The sequence below is a fragment of the Gadus morhua genome, chromosome 5, assembly GCF_902167405.1.
Source record: "Gadus morhua chromosome 5, gadMor3.0, whole genome shotgun sequence".
Classification (NCBI taxonomy): Eukaryota; Metazoa; Chordata; class Actinopteri; order Gadiformes; family Gadidae; genus Gadus; species Gadus morhua.
Genome location: NC_044052.1, coordinates 14,643,064 through 14,660,520, shown reverse-complemented (window position 1 = coordinate 14,660,520; position 17,457 = coordinate 14,643,064). Strand labels below are relative to the sequence as shown.

The window sequence follows — 17,457 nt, the reverse complement described above, 5'->3', positions numbered from 1 at the left end:
TGTATTAAATTCAGTTTCTTTCAAATGTGTAACTTATACAGTGGTTTTACTCTGTATTTAGGACTGATTCTGGTTTGCTATATTTGCTTAATGTCAACCAAGCTTATTGGCTGCTTGGTAGCCATCCCGATTGGTTGCCAATCAAACACCTACTAAAATGCCTCAATCGAAAATTGGCTGAATAATACATTAGGAATACAGACTGTTGTTAGTTACCACCCCCATCCCCCCACACACGCACACATTTGTTGACAAAGATTGCTATCCAGGCCCTCTCCTACCGAGCTCCAAACACATCCCACTCATGTTGAACTTGTACACAAAGCATGTAGCATGTAGCACATAGCTAACATGTTGCTGTGTCACACTGCTAGCATGTAACATGTAGCTGTAGTGCACTGCTAACATGTAACGTGTAGCTGCCTGTAGCCCATCGCTAGCCATTGCCGGTTCTAGACCAATTTTACTAGGGGGGCCAAGGAGGGGCCAGTGTTTAACAAGAGGGGCACAAATAAAATGGCAAAAAATGATGTTTAAAGATTATAAACTTTCTTTTACTTTAAAATCATCAAACATTTAATTTGTACAATAGTGTATTGCTTTTGTTTTACTCTACCAGTCTGTATTTTTCTGTCAAACTATCTTAAATTGATGGAGCTTATGCCCTAAATCATCAAAATCATATAAACATTTGTTTTGTACAAGCGTGATTCAATGTACAAATACAGTGTTTCAATGTGAAAGAAAACTTCAGGGTACAACGAAATGCAAAACAATGTGCCATTTCTTATTTATTTTAAAGGGGACACATTATACCACCAGGTGTGAGTGTGATTAGCCTTACAAGCCATTTCTAAAATATCCCCCATATGACATCACACTGGTGGTATAATTAGTTCCCTTTAGCAGTTTCAGTGTGGAAAAACTGGGTTCTTCCCCTTTAGAAAAATCCCTGTTTTACTGTTCTTCTCTCATTTTATGATAGCTGCTAGAAAAAGAAAGAAAAAAAGAAAGAAAATGTAGGGGCATGCATTACATTTTGTTGCATAACCATCCCTCCCTTCTTAACACAGGCCGATAGCCTACTACTCTTTACTCAAATGTATTTGTTATCCCAATGTAACAACCAAAACGTATGAAAATATGTGGTTAACATCATAATATTGTGTAGCCTAGACCTAGCAAGGATACTGACATTTGGATACTCGCTTCTGCCTCGATGAGTTTGCTTATATATGATCAAGTTTCTAAGTATATCGAGACCAGACATAGACACACTTAATTTCATTATCAGTGTGAGGAACTACAGTAACGCGGTTATGTGCAAGTACAACAAGTCACTTACGAATTGAAATCGTTTTGCTTGCCTTCAACTCTTGCAACAGGAGAAATCGTGGCTCCTTTCTCCAGGAGTAGTTGCTGAGCTCTGATTCACCGAGGAGCAGCACCACAGTGTTTGGGTGCGCCCCTCTAATTTACCTGTGTAGAACGTTGCTTCGCATTACTTCCGTAAAATCATAATAGTTTTATTTGCTCAACACGGGGGGGCCACAGGGGGGGCCAGGGACATGTCTACAGGGGCACGGGCCCCTGTAGGCCCCCGTGTGGAACCGCCATTGCATGTAGCTGTAGTACACTGCTCACTGTAGTAGGGAGCATATCTATGGCCCCAGGATCCTATATCCAAGGCCGCCTTAATACACGGGCTTGCCTGGGCTGAAGCCCCAGGGCCTACGCCGATCGGGGGGCCTATCATGAGCTGCAGTAAAAAAGTAAATAAAAAATCTTTATTATTTTTTATTTTTTTATTTTATACTGGCCCATGGTAGGCCCAAGGCCCAAGACAATCGGCGAAGGCCCAAGACAATGTGATTTTTTGTTTGGGGCTTACAAAGATCAGAGGCCTATCATCAGCCAAGAAAAAAGAGGGCCAGTGGCCCCTTGACACCACACCCCCCCCCCCGTCAATAATGGCAAAATGTCGGAAAAAAGTTACACATCTTCATTGTAAGATCCCCTCTCAGGGGGCCTACGAAACCTCTCTGCCCCAGGGCCCAATGGCAGGTTAAGGCAGGCCTGCCTATATCCCCAGGTTTTTATGTTCCTCAGTGCAAAATTCTGTTCCAACAAATAACTCCTTCTGTGTTCGGGTCAAATTTCACAAGTTTCCGGGTTTTAATGTTTTATTTTATTTTGGAACAAGGCTTCAGAACTGCCTTATAAACACAACAGAACCAATGGTTTTGATTTTATTTGATTATGAAGGTCTCTACAAAAATGTGGGGAGATCGGGAAGCCTGTTGGCCGTGTTGTTACAGGTTATGGGTTCCTTAGGAACATTTGTGAGGAGAGAGAAATGTGTACAGGGGTCATGACTGTAAGTCAAAGGAAATATATCAGGGAATATGCATTCTTTGTCGATTGCTACAGCTCCGCCTATTGCCCAATCTCAGTAAACTTTGAGCGATAAATCTTGACTGGTATCAACGTTTTTTTTAGTCTACAGACTTCCGTTCTCGTTTGATGGTAGATATCGGTCCAAGGATGCTGTGTACCAAAGCATTACCGTGTTCCCCCTAAGAACCTAATTCTACCTCCAATAAAGATTGACGTGTTGCTCTCATTGGCGTTTCAAACTCTGTCCTCTCCTCCTCTCTTTAGAAATGTAACGATTACCCCTTTACAGGCTCATAAAGAAGCACCTGCTTCCTATTATCAGTTCTTCAGTGAAATGAAGAACTGAATACACAATGAAATGGCATGCATTGAACTTTTGACTCCTCTTTCACAAGCCTTCACTCAACCCGCCCTCATACAACATGACCCTCAGGTCCATGATACATTGCAGCCGGTTCAAGAGGCGTTCTCTCCCCTGCCAGTGAAACCAGAGCCAGGATAGTTAGCGGTCATTCAGAGAGCACCATGGTGACTACAGGACATGGCTAGCAGCACAGGCATATCTACGGAGGCAGTCTGGGGTGGCACATGCCTCCTCGTAAAAGTGTATTTGCCACCCTGAGTGCTACCCCTACAAAATGTTGCTTATAAATAAAGGATAACACCACTGGCACCGTATTACCACGCAAGTAACCTAGAGCCCAGCAGTCCTACTGGGTTTTAGCAGAACTTGTTGGGGGCAGCAGCCTTTACAGACATTTTATTTTACGAAGAAACCCAGTTGCAGATCTGAGCTTGTCTGATTTGAGACACTACCAGCCACATAATTACCAGGCTTATGTTTAGACAATAACCTACTGGCCATGATTATATCTTTTCAAATATTAGCTCAAGGTTGCACAGATGGAAGCACTTGCATGAAGCCATCACCACTTAACTGTCAGATGGGTAGCGTTGGATTCAATGTTTTTTGTGCTTAGCAAGCATTTCAACTGCTATACTGGGATAATTAAGGTTGATTATAAAAGTATATCAACTTAACAGCAGAACAAGGGTCACTCTGTGCTGCGTTTTGTGGTCAATCTCACATTCACAACAAAAACTGTGTGAGAGAATTTGAGAATGTAGCTCTCTCTCTGTTTTCTTTCTCTCTCTTGGTCTCTCTTGGTCTCTCTTGGTCTCTCACCCAGGCTGAGTCCAGAGATCTTCCTGAAGAGGCCAGTGGTGGAGGGCAACAGGTGGCGGCTGGACTGCACCCTGAAACGCAAGGCAGTAAGTCAGGCACTCAAACAAGAAGATCCCGCTTCCTACTTTGTTCATGCATTGTCTCAAATCAATAAATCATTAATTAAAATAATGTATTCTTTATGTACATCATTGACACAGTAATACTAGGTTTTAACACGTTTAACGTTGGGACGATGAGTATGCCTCCAGTGACCAAATAAATCCTATAAACAACTTACAAAATCAAATGCATTCAAAGTATGTTCATGTATTTAATGTAACTAAATCCCTTGAGCAATACACAAAATGCACCACCTACAATAAGCAACATGTACAGCAGGAGAAAGAAGACAGCAGTGTTCACATCCTCCCTCTCACCCGTTCCCCATAGCAACAGGGAGTGCGGATCTTCGTGATGCTCTACAAGGAGGTGGAGCTCGCCCTCGGCATCAACTCTGGCTACAGCAAGAGGACCCTGGCACACCTGCACCCCAACATCAAGGTGCCGCCTCGGGGCTATTATGGGATAGCAGGGTTAGGGGTTAGGAGTGCGGGGAGGTCTTGGAGGTGGAGGAACGTGTCAGCTATAGCAGTAGTATTTTGTCTAATAAGACAAAACATTGTCCTTACGATGTCCAAAATTTGAAATATTCTTAATCTTTTCTCTAGGTATAGCAATAATCAATACACCATGTGTTACTTAGTATACGTGATATATTGAGTAAGACTAGTGCCATCTACAGGGGGAATTTGTATTCCCCCTGCATTTAGGAAACATTATGACGTTTATCACGTTATTTATAAGTTACTTATTAAGTCATCACACAAGTTGAAAATGTGTTTTAGAATTCCACAGCAGAGCAACTGAATCTCTGTGTGTGCGTGCGTGTGTGCGTGAGTTAGTGCGTGAATTTGTGCTTGTGCTAGTGTGTGTGTGTGTGTGTTATGATGTGCAGTGCCGTGTAAGCAGCCCAGGTGTGTGTGTGTGTTCCCGGTCAGGTGATGCGCCACCCCGACCACGTCTCCTCCTCCGTCTACCTGTGGGCGCACCACGAGAAGCTGGTCGTCATCGACCAATCGGTGGCCTTCGTCGGCGGGATCGACCTGGCGTACGGTCGCTGGGACGACCGGGAGCATCGGCTCACGGACGTGGGGAGTGTCACGCACTCCGTGGCCCTGGAGCAGGTTGGACACACACACACACACACACACACACACACACACACACACACACACACACACACACACACACACACACACACACACACACACACACACACATACATACATACATACATACATACATACGCACGCACGCACGCACGCACGCACGCGCGCACACACACACACACACCTATACACATGTACATACACACACAAACACACTTTTTATCATCAGCCATTCGGGTGTCAAGGTTGTGACTGATGAAGCCAATAGGACGAGGGATGAGCAATAAAAAACGAGTTTGTCCGTCTCTCTTCTCCATCCCCCCAAGGCCGGCTCCGCTAAAGCCGTCTCCCGCAGCAACGGATGCGGGGCGGAGCCCTGCGAGGCTGCCGAGCTGCCCAAGCTGAAGGGGATTGGTCGAAACCGGCGGACCCGCTTCAACCTCTCCCGACGTCTTCAGAAACACGGCCTGCAGCCGGCCGACAGCGTCAGCAGCCTGGACAGCACAGGTGTGTGTGGTGCGTGCGTGCCTGCGTGCGTGCGTGCGTGCGTGCGTGCGTGCGTGGGTTGTGTTACGTGAGCAGAGCAGGGATTTCACCGGTGGCCATGTGGCCGTCATTGCCTCTCTATCTGCCTCTCTGCCTCTCTGCTAGGGACGGGTACCCAAACCGTACAGGGCCCATAGAAAATCTCTTGGCCGTCAAGTCACAGGGCTGTAATCCTGCTGAGTGTCATTCCCCATCCCTATCGCTAAACAACCAGGTTTAATTAAATTGAATTAAATTGTTTGATTCGATTGAGAAAACTAATTCAATTTTCCTTGTAAATGTTGTTGCCCAGATGATCAATGTTTGTATTGATGATGTGACCCTAAACCTTTTTATTATTATTTCTAAACCGTAGTATGAAGAACATATCAATTATTATTTTGATAGAAATTGTGTTTTCAACTGTTTATTAAAAAGGTGTGTGTGTGTGTGTGTGTGTGTGTGTGTGTGTGTGTGTGTGTGTGTGTGTGTGTGTGTGTGTGTGTGTGTGTGTGTGTGTGTGTGTGTGTGTGTGTGTGTGTGTGCAGCCAGTGGCTCGCTGCACAGCCTGAAGACAGACGGGGTCGAGCTGCTGGGGAACACTCGCTTCTGGCACGGGAAGGACTACTGCAACTTTGTCTACAAGGACTGGATCCAGCTGGAGAAACCGTTTGACGGTGCGGCAAACACGCACGCAAGTCATGCACGCACGCGCACGCGCACACACACATATGTGAACAGCTGTCGATCCATCGCCAGGTTGGTGTCGTTGAATGTGAAGGTTGGAATTGGCGTGCCTGGCACTGCTTTAACTGGCCGAACGTATACATTGTAAAACCGGTTATGAGAGTGCCCATGTCAAATGGGCCATTCTTGCTCAGTATGTTAAGTCTGAATATAATTAACATACTGACAATACTGACAATTATGAATAGAAAATAAACAGAGCAATGGAGTGAGACTAGAGAGAGCGAGGGAGCGAGAGAGACCCCCATAGCAACGCAGCTGGCAAATCAACATTCTCAAACACACAGCCCAGTCTTTAATGACATAACTGAAAATCTGTCGGCATTGGTGTGTCGCTCCAACACTACTTCTATAACCCCCTAAGACATAGCACAAATACAGCATTCAGAGTGAGTGTTGTGAATGTGTTATGTCTAAAGACTGGGGTGTGTGTTTGAGAATGTAGATTTGCCCAGCTGTGTTGCTATGGTTGTCTCTCTCGCTGCCTCGCTCTCCCTCTGCCTGTCACTCTCACTGATAGCTCTGTTTATTTTCTATTCGTAATGGTGTTCGATATCCATTTTTCCAACATGTAGTTACATACTGCACTTTGTAGGTAAATCTGTGCATAACAAGGAGTTTTCTCTTATGGAAATAAAACTATTTTCAGCATATTAAGTCTCTCTCTGTTTGCGTGTGTGTGCGTGCGTGTGTGTGTGTGCGTGTGTGTGTGCGTGTGTGTGTGTGTGTGTTTGTCTTTCTCTCGTAGACTTCATTGACCGCTACACCACTCCCAGGATGCCCTGGCATGACATCGCCTCGGTCGTCCACGGCAACGCAGCAAGGGACGTGGCAAGACACTTCATACAGCGCTGGAACTTCACTAAGGTACAGAGACAGTTTCTGATTGGTTAAAGACATGTCATGTCTAAATCGGCACAATGCTTCGGAAAAAATACCTTTTACGTGAAAATGTGCACAAAGCAAATGAAATGATGCATGCTTTAGTGCAAACACAAAACAGGTGAAATGATGTGTGCACATCTAACACATGTGAATGTCTGGCATTGCAATTTCATGTGCCTTTAGTTATCGATTAACAGCGATAACTCGTAGAGGGCAATCATTAGTAAAAGGAATAGTCAAACCATTGTGCTTTTGGATGTAACTCATTTGTCGTTTACTCACTGAAAGTACAGCGCTTTCTTTACTCAAGAAACAAGTCTTAATACAAATGTTTTATGTATTTGAGCTCTGAGACGCTGCAGAGGAGAATAGTGCAGGCTAAACATGGTAGGTTGGATGGCAATGCAGTTCTGTGGAGCACTTAATCCTTTATTATAAGAAATTTCGGCCAAAAGTGTTAGATGACAGGAAATATTTAAATTTAGCTACAATTAACTTTGTAACCTGCAGGTTGATGCAATGACACAACAAGATTTTCGGCATTCAGTGTTCACGAAATGTTAATAGTAACTATTTTTTCCAATGAGAACACCCAGACCTTCCATAGAACTAACACACACCCACACACACACACCCACACACACACACCCACACACACACACACACACACACACACACACACACACACACACACACACACACACACACACACACACACACACACACACACACACACACACACACACACACCCTCGAGACACTCGGACACACTGCTTAAGCTGTTGAAAGCCCTGTGACTCTCTCATTCAAACAACATTACGAGATTCACTTTAACATCATGGAAATTTCCACTCTTAGTCATGGTTTCGTTCATTCGTCTATTTCTTTCCTCTTATTCTCTTACCTTTTTTGGTATGGGAAATATACATATTTAATGACAAAGAGTCTAAGATTTGATGCAAAAATCCCAAAGTTAAATTGGGAAGAATAAAATACTGTACGACTCAAATGTAGAAGCGTACGTTCAGTGAAGTTTACAGGTAAGTTCAAGCTGCCTTTGTCTCTTACTCTTACTTCCCACCGTTTTTTTCTAACTCTCCTTTTTAACGTTCTCATCCCTCTCCTTCCTACTTTGTATCTATCTCTCTCTCTCCTCCAGATCATGAAGCCCAAGTATCGATCTCTCTCCTACCCCTGTCTGCTGCCCAAGTCCCACTCCTGCGGCAGCAACCTGCACTACCAGGTTCCAGACTGCGTCAACACCAAAGTACAGGTTAGAGAACCTGCCAATCAATTCAATAGTCCCTCTGCCACTCTTGCACACACAATGGGGATTGGGGAAGGTGAGTTGAGTAGTTCTTGGGTGTTCGACTCGCAGCCATCCCTGTACGGTAACTGGCTCTACTTTCTAAGTTTCAGCCGCAACATGTCGCCCCAATAAAGATGTGGGATATGTCAAAACTTTAAGTAACCACGTGACCTCCAATACCTGTGGGACCTTCTGGGACAGAAAGGTAGCAAACGGGTTAATGTGGAGAAGAACCTGGGGGTCTCGGACATCGATGTGCAATGTAAAAGGAGAGCTAGGTTGTACCACTTGGAGTAACTGAGGAAGAACCAGCCCTGTAGTGAGGGCTTTCATTTAAGATTAGTTTAGATTAGATATAACTCTATTAATCCCCCGTTGGAGAAATTTGTTGGCTGCAATTTATCACATCAGACACATGATGATTTCTGCAATAGCTTCAAGGGCCAGTCAATTTACCAGCAATGTACTCATTTCATCTGCTCTACTTTACCCTCCTCCACTCTACTCTTCCCCTCTAATCTCCTCTTTTCTCGTGTATAATGTAGGTGCTGCGATCGGCAGCTGACTGGTCGGCAGGGATCAAGTACCACGAGGAGTCCATTCACAACGCCTACGTTCAGGTCATCATCAAGAGCAAACACTACATTTACATAGAGGTAGGTCATTTGCTCAGACTTGAACTTGGGTTAAATGTTGCTATAAGCCCTTTATCAATAATTTGGGAAATAAAAGTGCTGTATAAATAGAGCATCGTCCATAATTGTAATAAATGTTAATATTCCTTGCGGGAAGAGAAGAGCTTCAACATTTAAAAGGAATGAGAACACAAGCAGTGAAGACAATGACCTTTTGGTGGGTGTTGTTGGTGGTCACATGTCTTGTTGCTGACCTTTGGTCCCTCTCTCCGGTCTGTTGGTAAAGAACCAGTTCTTCATAAGCTGCGCAGACAACCGCATGGTGTACAACAAAATCGGCGACGCCATCATCGAGAGGATCATCCGAGCACACAAGTACGCTGGTGTTCTGTTCCTGAAAGCCATCCGGCACACACACACACGAGCACTTGTGTTTGATCAAGGATCAGGTGCAGTTTGTCTAGTGCACACGAGTGTTTGTATACTTTTTCACACATGTATGACGTAGATCTTAGGGTACCACACAGTGTGTGTATATGTCATTGCATCCTGTATGTTCTCAACACCTTTCATGTGTGTATACATCATATAATAATAATACATTACGGATTTCTTTCTTTCCATGATGCACAAAGACACTTTGAATATATTTGGAGCAAACTTTGTGGCTCCATCCGAGGAGTCAATAGAATGACGTCCTTTCTTCATTCCTTACAACTTCTCCTGGACCTTGATGGGAAATGTCATGAGGTCAAGGAAATATGAAAAGGACTTTGAAATATTCAACCGGAGGCTTCACAATGTGCGTGTGCGTGTGTGTGTGCGTGTGCGTGTGCGTGTGTAGGGAGGGTAAGAGGTACCGTGTGTACGTGGTGACACCGCTGCTCCCCGGGTTCGAGGGGGACATCACCACTGGGGGAGGAAACGCTCTTCAGGCCGTCATGCATTTCAACTACAGGTGAGCCCCCCTTACACCCGCTGAAGGCCAGGGGGATGGAGACCATCCTCTGTGTTATCCCTAAAACCTCGCTAACTATTTATCTTTAGATTCATAGAACAATGTACAATGATTGAATTTATTTTCATATTTTTGTATTCAAGTAAAATGTATACCAAACCTGCTATTATTGTATTCATAATAATATTAAAAAAGTCATAGAAAATGTTTATAGATTTAATTATCCTGAATTTTGTCAATAAGGGATAATAGTTAATAGTATAAGATATTCATGATAATAATACTATTAATTCTAAAAGTTCTATTATTTTCTTTTGAATTTACATATTCGGATTATGATGGAGCTCAAATGTTCTGTTCTGCTATCCCATCAGGACTATGATCCGAGGGGAATGCTCCATTATATCTCAGCTGAAGAAGGAGAGTAAGTACAAAAGGACAGAGAGAGGGGCGTGAGTGGGATTTATGTGTCAATTTATGATTAACTCTTCTCCTCACTTTCCTTCTCCCGTTCCTCTCTTTCATTCTATAACCTTCTCTCCTAACTGCTCCCTTTCACCTCTTCTACCACCACCTTTCTTCTCATGCTCCTCCTTCGTCTCCTCACTCCCCTCGTCACCCTATCTCCCTTCCTCCTTCTCTCTTTTTTTCCCTTCTCTTTCTCCTACCTTTTCCGTATCGCATCTCCTACTCTACCACTCCTCCTCTCGTAATTCTCCTCTCCTCTCAGTCTTAATCCCCAATATCCCCCTCCTCTCCTCCCTTTTCCTCTCCCTCCTCACCTCTCCCTTTTCTCTTTTGATGTATTGTTGTTGTGGCTGTCCGTCTGTATTCATGTGTTGTCTGACCAATGGTGTCTCCGTAAGGGACTAACCTCACTCCCGGGAGTCCTCATCTCACAGCAGGAGGCCTGGGACGAGATGAACGGGCCTATATTAGCCAGACTCATGACCTTCTCTCAGCCGAGATACAGACAGATAACCTGATTATGATCTCCTCCTCCTCCTCCTCCTCCTCCTCCTCCTCCTCCTCCTCCTCCTCCTCCTCCCAGTGGACGACCAGTGGATGAACTACATCATGTTTGGAGGCCTGCGGACCCACGCAGAGCTAGAGGAGCACCTGGTCACCGAGCTCATCTACGTCCACAGCAAGATGCTGATCGCCGACGACAACACCGTCATCATCGGTACATGCTCCGGTCCTTGTCTGTGTCTCTGTGTGTGTGTGTGTGTTAGCCTGCCTTCCTCTGTCTGTCTTTTCTGGGTCCTCTCGTCGGTATTCTGCAGTTAAAATAAAAATGTTTACTGTGACAAGATACAAATATTCACTTTGACTTTCCATAAGCCCTTTATGTCCATTCTCTCATTTTATTTCTCCCTATGGCTATGATATATCCCACCTAATCTGGATTAACAATAGTATAGTTTTACCCTGTAGTGCCCCCTGCTGGTATATTTATGAATTTGTCCTTCACACAATGAAGTTAGTTGATGGGTTTGTTTGATCAAAAAATCTTGTATTCTATGGAAAGTGGCCTAGCTCCCTGTGTGTGTGTGTGTGTGTGTGTGTGTGTGTGTGTGTGTGTGTGTGTGTGTGTGTGTGTGTGTGTGTGTGTGTGTGTGTGTGTGTGTGTGTGTGTGTGTGTGTGTGTGTGTGTGTGTGTGTGTGTGTGTGTGTGTATGCGTGTGCGTGTGTGCGTGTGTGTCTGCATCCTCAAGGCTCGGCCAACATTAACGACAGGAGCATGCTGGGAAAGCGGGACAGCGAGGTGGCGGTGATCATCCAGGACTCAGAGACGGTCACTGCGGTGATGGACGAGAAGGAGTACCAGGCCGGACCCTATGCCCTGCAGCTCCGCCTGGAGTGCTTCCGGTGTGTGTCCATGGGGGCAGAGGGTGCTTTGCTCATAACATTTCCTAGCAAGGGTTAGGGTTGGGGTTAGGGCTAGATTATTCAAAATTATACCTCCAAAACGTGTTGCAGTTGGATTTATTGCTGTTATGGATCTCACGTCAGGGCAGAGAGGAGACTTGTTTTGCATTACAGAAAGTGTCTTTCTACACCTTTAAAGCCTGACGTATCATCCATCTAAACACAGTGTGTATGGGTTCCTCTGTAGTCCTGAGTTTCACTTTTGGAAAAGATTAGTGCCGCTTTTTATGTGATTGAACGAGTATCCTATGTAATAATTATAGTTAGAAGTTCTGTCTCTCTCTCTTTGTCTCTCCTCCCCTCTCTCTCTTAATGTCCTCCCATCTGTCTCCTTTCTCTCTGTCTGCATCATGTGTCTCTCTCGGTTTCTGTCTGTCTGTCTGTCTACCTGTCCCCTGGTCAACCATTACAGCACCATCCTTGGGGGTCACAGCGATGCCACCATCGACCTGTCTGACCCCGTCAGCGATCGCTTCTATAAGGACGTGTGGATGGCCACGGCTGGCCGAAACGCCACTATCTACGAGAAGGTTAGGATTACTGTGGCCCCTCTGAATACTTCCATTACACCAATATTACAGAGCATATTATGCAATACATGTAAATGTCCGTGCCCAATATTTAAGGTTAATAACAACTCTTCTCATTACTGCCCCCTGTTTGTGTGTGTGTGTGTGTGTGTGTGTGTGTGTGTGTGTGTGTGTGTGTGTGTGTGTGTGTGTGTGTGTGTGTGTGTGTGTGTGTGTGTGTGTGTGTGTGTGTGTGTGTGTGTGTGTAGGTGTTCCGGTGCCTGCCCACTTCCCTTGTGCGGAACATGTCTGAGCTGGAGCAGTACCAGGTGAAGGCGGGCCTGGCCCAGACCGACCCCATCCGCGCTCGAGAAGAGCTCCGCAAGATCCGTGGCTTCCTGGTCCAGTTCCCGCTGGACTTCCTGTCGGAGGAGAATCTCATGCCCTCAGTGGGCACCAAGGAGGCCATGGTTCCCACAGAGATCTGGACCTAAAGCGGTCGGAGACAGACATCTGCTCAACCCTCCTACTAAAAAAAACTTGCCCAACCCTGACGTCCATTATGATGAACCTCCTTGTTGAAGACCATACCGAGGATATATTGGATAGGTCTACTAGATGAATATCTCAGACCATCCCTACTTCTTCTTCTGGTATTTGGGGATTTGACCAACCAGGCAACTGACCAATCCCAAGGAGTCAACTTAATTTCAGTTCATGTTTGAGACCCCAGTGATCTTGATTGATTAGTAAGGGACAAAAGGGTCAATTGGCCCCAAGTGCTTGGGAGAAGACACCCCCCGCACGCGGTTAGACAGCATTCACACTGTGTGCTCTTCAAGAGAGGCTTGACGATGCTTGGATCTTAGACAACGAAAAAAGAAGGACCAGTAAGGTTTTTTCATAAGGTTTCGCCGAATCTCTGCCATGCCACGAAGGTCAGCCGGTCATTCCTCAATGCATTGATTTGAGGAATGAGGCAATTCATTTTTTTAGGGAAAATAATTAAGACCCAACTGTGGCTGGGAGTATCGAATAGTTTAGGAGTTCAAAGTTCAGAGTCATCCAAATGATACCTGAAGACAAGCAGGATTTTTTATAAGGGACCAATAGCATCGCTCATTTCTTTCAATCGGCTCATCTTCGAACCAGATGCAGAGATCTGCCTCTACTGCCCATACGAGGACTGTGACACCATCAAATGTCATTGAGTGAAGTATTCCCACCAGAGGTGCAATGCATGTGATTGAGTGAGTTCAATAGGGGTGGATTTTTTCTGTATGTTGTGTATGAGCTTACCAAATAATATTTTTCTTTTCTACTATGGATGCTATTTTGGAGTTGCGTCTTCTCTTGAGTATGAAAGATAACTTTTTCCGCATCGACCCCGTGGATATGTGAAGAACCATCATATCTTCCAAAGTAGGCCAACACTCTTTCAAGTAAGATTACAAGCATTTAGTAGGCTACTGTTTATATCGGTTGGGTTTCAAAACTGTTGAACATTATTTAAATTAAGGTTCTGCTTCTCGCACACACACACACACGCACACACAGGCGCGCGCACACGCACGCACGCATGCACGCACACTCACACACACACGTTTTAAATCAGAAGCACCTCTGGTTGAAAGATGACTTGGCCAGGTCATCTCCAGTTCAGTTATGTTTTGACTGGATTGTTCAAACTCGCTTCAGACTTTAACTTTGTTTAACTCTGTTTAACTTTGGCAGTTCATTTTAAAGCCAACCGCTGTTATGACCACCAATTTGTAATGTTCTTTTAAATCGATTCGTCTTGTGGTCAACGTCAAAGTCTGAATGATTGAAAGATTCAATCGAGAATCCGTCCACTGATGCCTTTCGCGTAGTTGATAGCTTTGGTGTTTAAAAGTGAGTTCAAATGCAACTTAAGCTAGCCAAAACTTCCACATACCCTACAGATGAAAGACACAATGACAGTGAAATTAGCAATAGGACGCAAACGATTAACTAGTTTATTGGGTTGGAAATCGAAATTAAATCTAATAGAATAGGCTTTGTTCAATTCTGGATTATAGGCTTGTTTTGACAATGGTGCCTAAAACACAAAAACAAAACCAACATCTACAACCAGCCTCTACCAGCATTTCAAACCACTATTGGCTTATAGAGCTTACTAAAGTTTAATACAGTTGAGATGTTTTAGCCTACTTTGACAAGGCTCATGCCAGCCACCAAGACAGTGCAGTGCAGGTCATTTCTTATTCGATTTATTTTTTATGTACGAACGACGCCATCCGAGTTCGATGGGTTTTCCCATGCATTGAGATTTACTTTTATGATCTATTATAAAAAAAAATATATGCTTAATTCATTAAGACCCATTGATTCGCTCTCTAGCTTTCTCTGTAACCAATGGCCAAAACTGACAACGGGACCGTCCTCTCTCCTCCTCTCCGTTCACACTCATCGAAAACATGGGCGGGATTAAGAATTGTTGCTCACCAGAAACATAACTCTAATCTTACACATGATCCAAGTCTCAACTTGTCTTTTGGCGCTTTGCATTGCATGAAAAAATTCCACGATAGTTTTTCCAGCAATGTCGAATATGGAAAGCCACTTGAATCCTTATTATATTAAGTCTATGTTAATTAAATTTAACCTATTTTAGAAACAGTGTATTTGCGTCGTGACACCTACATTAAAGCTCCATTGGACACGCATTTATTCACCAACTTTTTAATTGTCGAGCTTGTTGTGTGCACCTTCTGAACATATAGTATCCTCCCCATCATTCGTCATCGCTACCCAAAAAGAATTGGCCAGCGACCAGCGGTTCTGAAGAAGTTCCAGAGCCACACCTATGCAATTCTCAATAAGAAGTTGAACTAGTTATATCACTCTTGTTCTTCATTTAACCAGTAGGGATGTGTTGGTGCATTATTTATGATTGAACAAGTCTTTTATTGCCTTATTTTATGAAAGAGGAATACTTTGGAATACATATTTTTTAAGGCAGAATTGGGTCTAAATTCAAGCTTGGCTCTATTTGCTCATGCCCCATATGGCTGGGGATTATCTCTGCTTGTTGTAACTGGGACATTTAGTATTTTTGATGTGTGGTCAGAATATGCTAACACAGATGGGTATTATCTATGTTTTTCCTCTTCCGTATGTAACATATTTCTGTTGGCTCAAGCATGAAGGATGGAATTTTGTTTTGTACAGTTGGAATAATTTAAAATTGCTGTTTTTTAAAGCATAATTTTAATTCATAATAAACATGTCTGATTTGTTTGTTTGTCGTAATTATCTTTTTTTAACGAAACTGTAATATTCATTGATATCGTTCAGTTATCAGTTAATCTGAAAAGTATTTAATCAACCGTTTTTTATTTCACATCACAATAGGCATCCTTATGTGACAATGTGACCATTACAATTATATTTTCCTTTCTTAGCATGTGAACAAAATGATTGAAATAAGGTACAGGATTTTATAGGAGTTTCTGTGGATGATTACCGCACACACTCAGGGAGTTCTCCTGCATGGCAAGATAGACAAATCACCAGGTCATCTATCATTGTCTACAATCAGATTTCAAACACCGCCAGCCTGCGTCCTTGTCTGGAGGAGCCCAGTTGGAGTGTAACATTGCACATATACAACTGTCCATAACGTAGGCCTATACATAGGTAAGTATCTTATTCAACTTTAAATCTTACATTCAGTATGTTCAGTGCAATTCAAAATGTTGGATTCAACATAATGATTAAGGCCTCACTCACTTTTAAATTGTAATATTTATTACAAATGTCCATAGGGCAGCGACCCGCCTACACCCTTCACATTCACAGGTCAAGGATCTCCTTTGGGGTGTGTGTGCGCGTGTGCGTGTGTGTGGAAGATAAGTTTGACCCTCATTAGTGCTGATGTTGTAAGATCTCTTTGCTTGTTGACTGTAGAACCACACCGAAGTGTTGACCGTGGTCTTGCACTGAGGTCATAATATCGCTTCTCCCTGCTCTAGCACTGCTCTCTGCTGGCATGCACAACCTTTTGACAAACAACCTGTGGCTGTTGTTGCTTACTTGTAGTTAGGAGCATTGATCTCACTCGTTGACTCATTAGCTGGGCTGGCAACTTCAGACCGTCAACTAGAGTTTTACGGTAGCCTACACCAGCAAGCTGAGGTATGGATCCTTCCTTTCTGCTCTGGCTTTATCCAGTATCATCTTGTCCGTCTGGACTGCTCTTTCTGCAAGATCATTACTCTGCATATGAGGGGCTGAAAGTGATGAAACTCCGTTGTTCCTGGAATTCCCTCGAGCTGCAGGGGCAATTCTCACTGACCACTCTCTGGGATGCCTTGTCTGACGAATCAGTGTGATTTAATCTACCTTAAGTATCCCAGTAATCTGCAACTACTATAATCTTCTACCTAACAAACATCGTTTCTTACCAGTATTGTATGCATGCGTATCGACTTGTGTTCCTAATATGCATATGTCCCCCCGATAATAAACATTGTCATGGACTATAGCCTATACGTTACGTGTTTAGTTTGCGTGTGTTTCAACAGATGGACGCGCGCCTGCTTTCATTAATTATTTTACACATACACACACGCGCCCCCGCATTCACTCATTCTTTTTAACACTCACTCGCGGTAAAACAATGTTTTCACGATCAAATCATCATCATCCTAAAAGTAATGGGCGTGTACACGATGTCTGTGTCAAGAAAATATGTGTTTCCTGTACTCTGTTTGCAGATGCATTGATTTAAAAGTACAACGTATTACCGCTGTATCAGCTGTTCTTTCCCAAATAATTTACCAAGAATGTGTGGCTAGGCAGATGAGAGAAGCAAAGTGTATGCGCGAGGACGTGCACAAGCAACATTATGCATGCACCCTTAAAATAGCATCTGAACAACGCGCCACTGACTTTAAATCAGGTATTTCCTGGTTTGTGGCGCAATTGTTTCCTGAAATGGCAAAATAGCACCAGGGAACGTTTCCAGAACACCTCCTCCTTTCGCCGAACCGCAAGATCATTCCCTAATTACAGGCGCATGGCGGTGGCAGTTGCAAATTAGCAACGACACATGCGCCAGTGTGAAAAGTCAATTGCGTCGGATGCAAGATAGGGCCCTGCTATGAGTCAGTGATATTA

General features: G+C 43.9%; 1 protein-coding gene across 3 annotated transcripts in view; it reads left to right on the top strand.

The window, feature by feature from the left end:
* pld1a (phospholipase D1a) overlaps window positions 1-15,576 on the top strand; it is a 31,204-nt gene extending 15,628 nt beyond the window's left edge. For all 3 annotated transcript variants that reach the window (XM_030356279.1, XM_030356280.1, XM_030356278.1), the window contains exons 12-26: window positions 3,588-3,669; window positions 4,016-4,126; window positions 4,624-4,809; window positions 5,121-5,301; window positions 5,868-5,996; window positions 6,815-6,933; window positions 8,111-8,224; window positions 8,806-8,916; window positions 9,182-9,270; window positions 9,740-9,853; window positions 10,228-10,277; window positions 10,905-11,039; window positions 11,572-11,725; window positions 12,198-12,315; window positions 12,564-15,576. In XM_030356279.1, the coding sequence (XP_030212139.1) occupies window positions 3,588-3,669; window positions 4,016-4,126; window positions 4,624-4,809; window positions 5,121-5,301; window positions 5,868-5,996; window positions 6,815-6,933; window positions 8,111-8,224; window positions 8,806-8,916; window positions 9,182-9,270; window positions 9,740-9,853; window positions 10,228-10,277; window positions 10,905-11,039; window positions 11,572-11,725; window positions 12,198-12,315; window positions 12,564-12,788 (1,918 nt within the window). In that variant the 3' untranslated portion in view covers window positions 12,789-15,576. The remainder of the gene's footprint in view (window positions 1-3,587; window positions 3,670-4,015; window positions 4,127-4,623; window positions 4,810-5,120; window positions 5,302-5,867; window positions 5,997-6,814; window positions 6,934-8,110; window positions 8,225-8,805; window positions 8,917-9,181; window positions 9,271-9,739; window positions 9,854-10,227; window positions 10,278-10,904; window positions 11,040-11,571; window positions 11,726-12,197; window positions 12,316-12,563) is intronic.
* The last annotated feature ends 1,881 nt before the right edge of the window (window positions 15,577-17,457 follow it).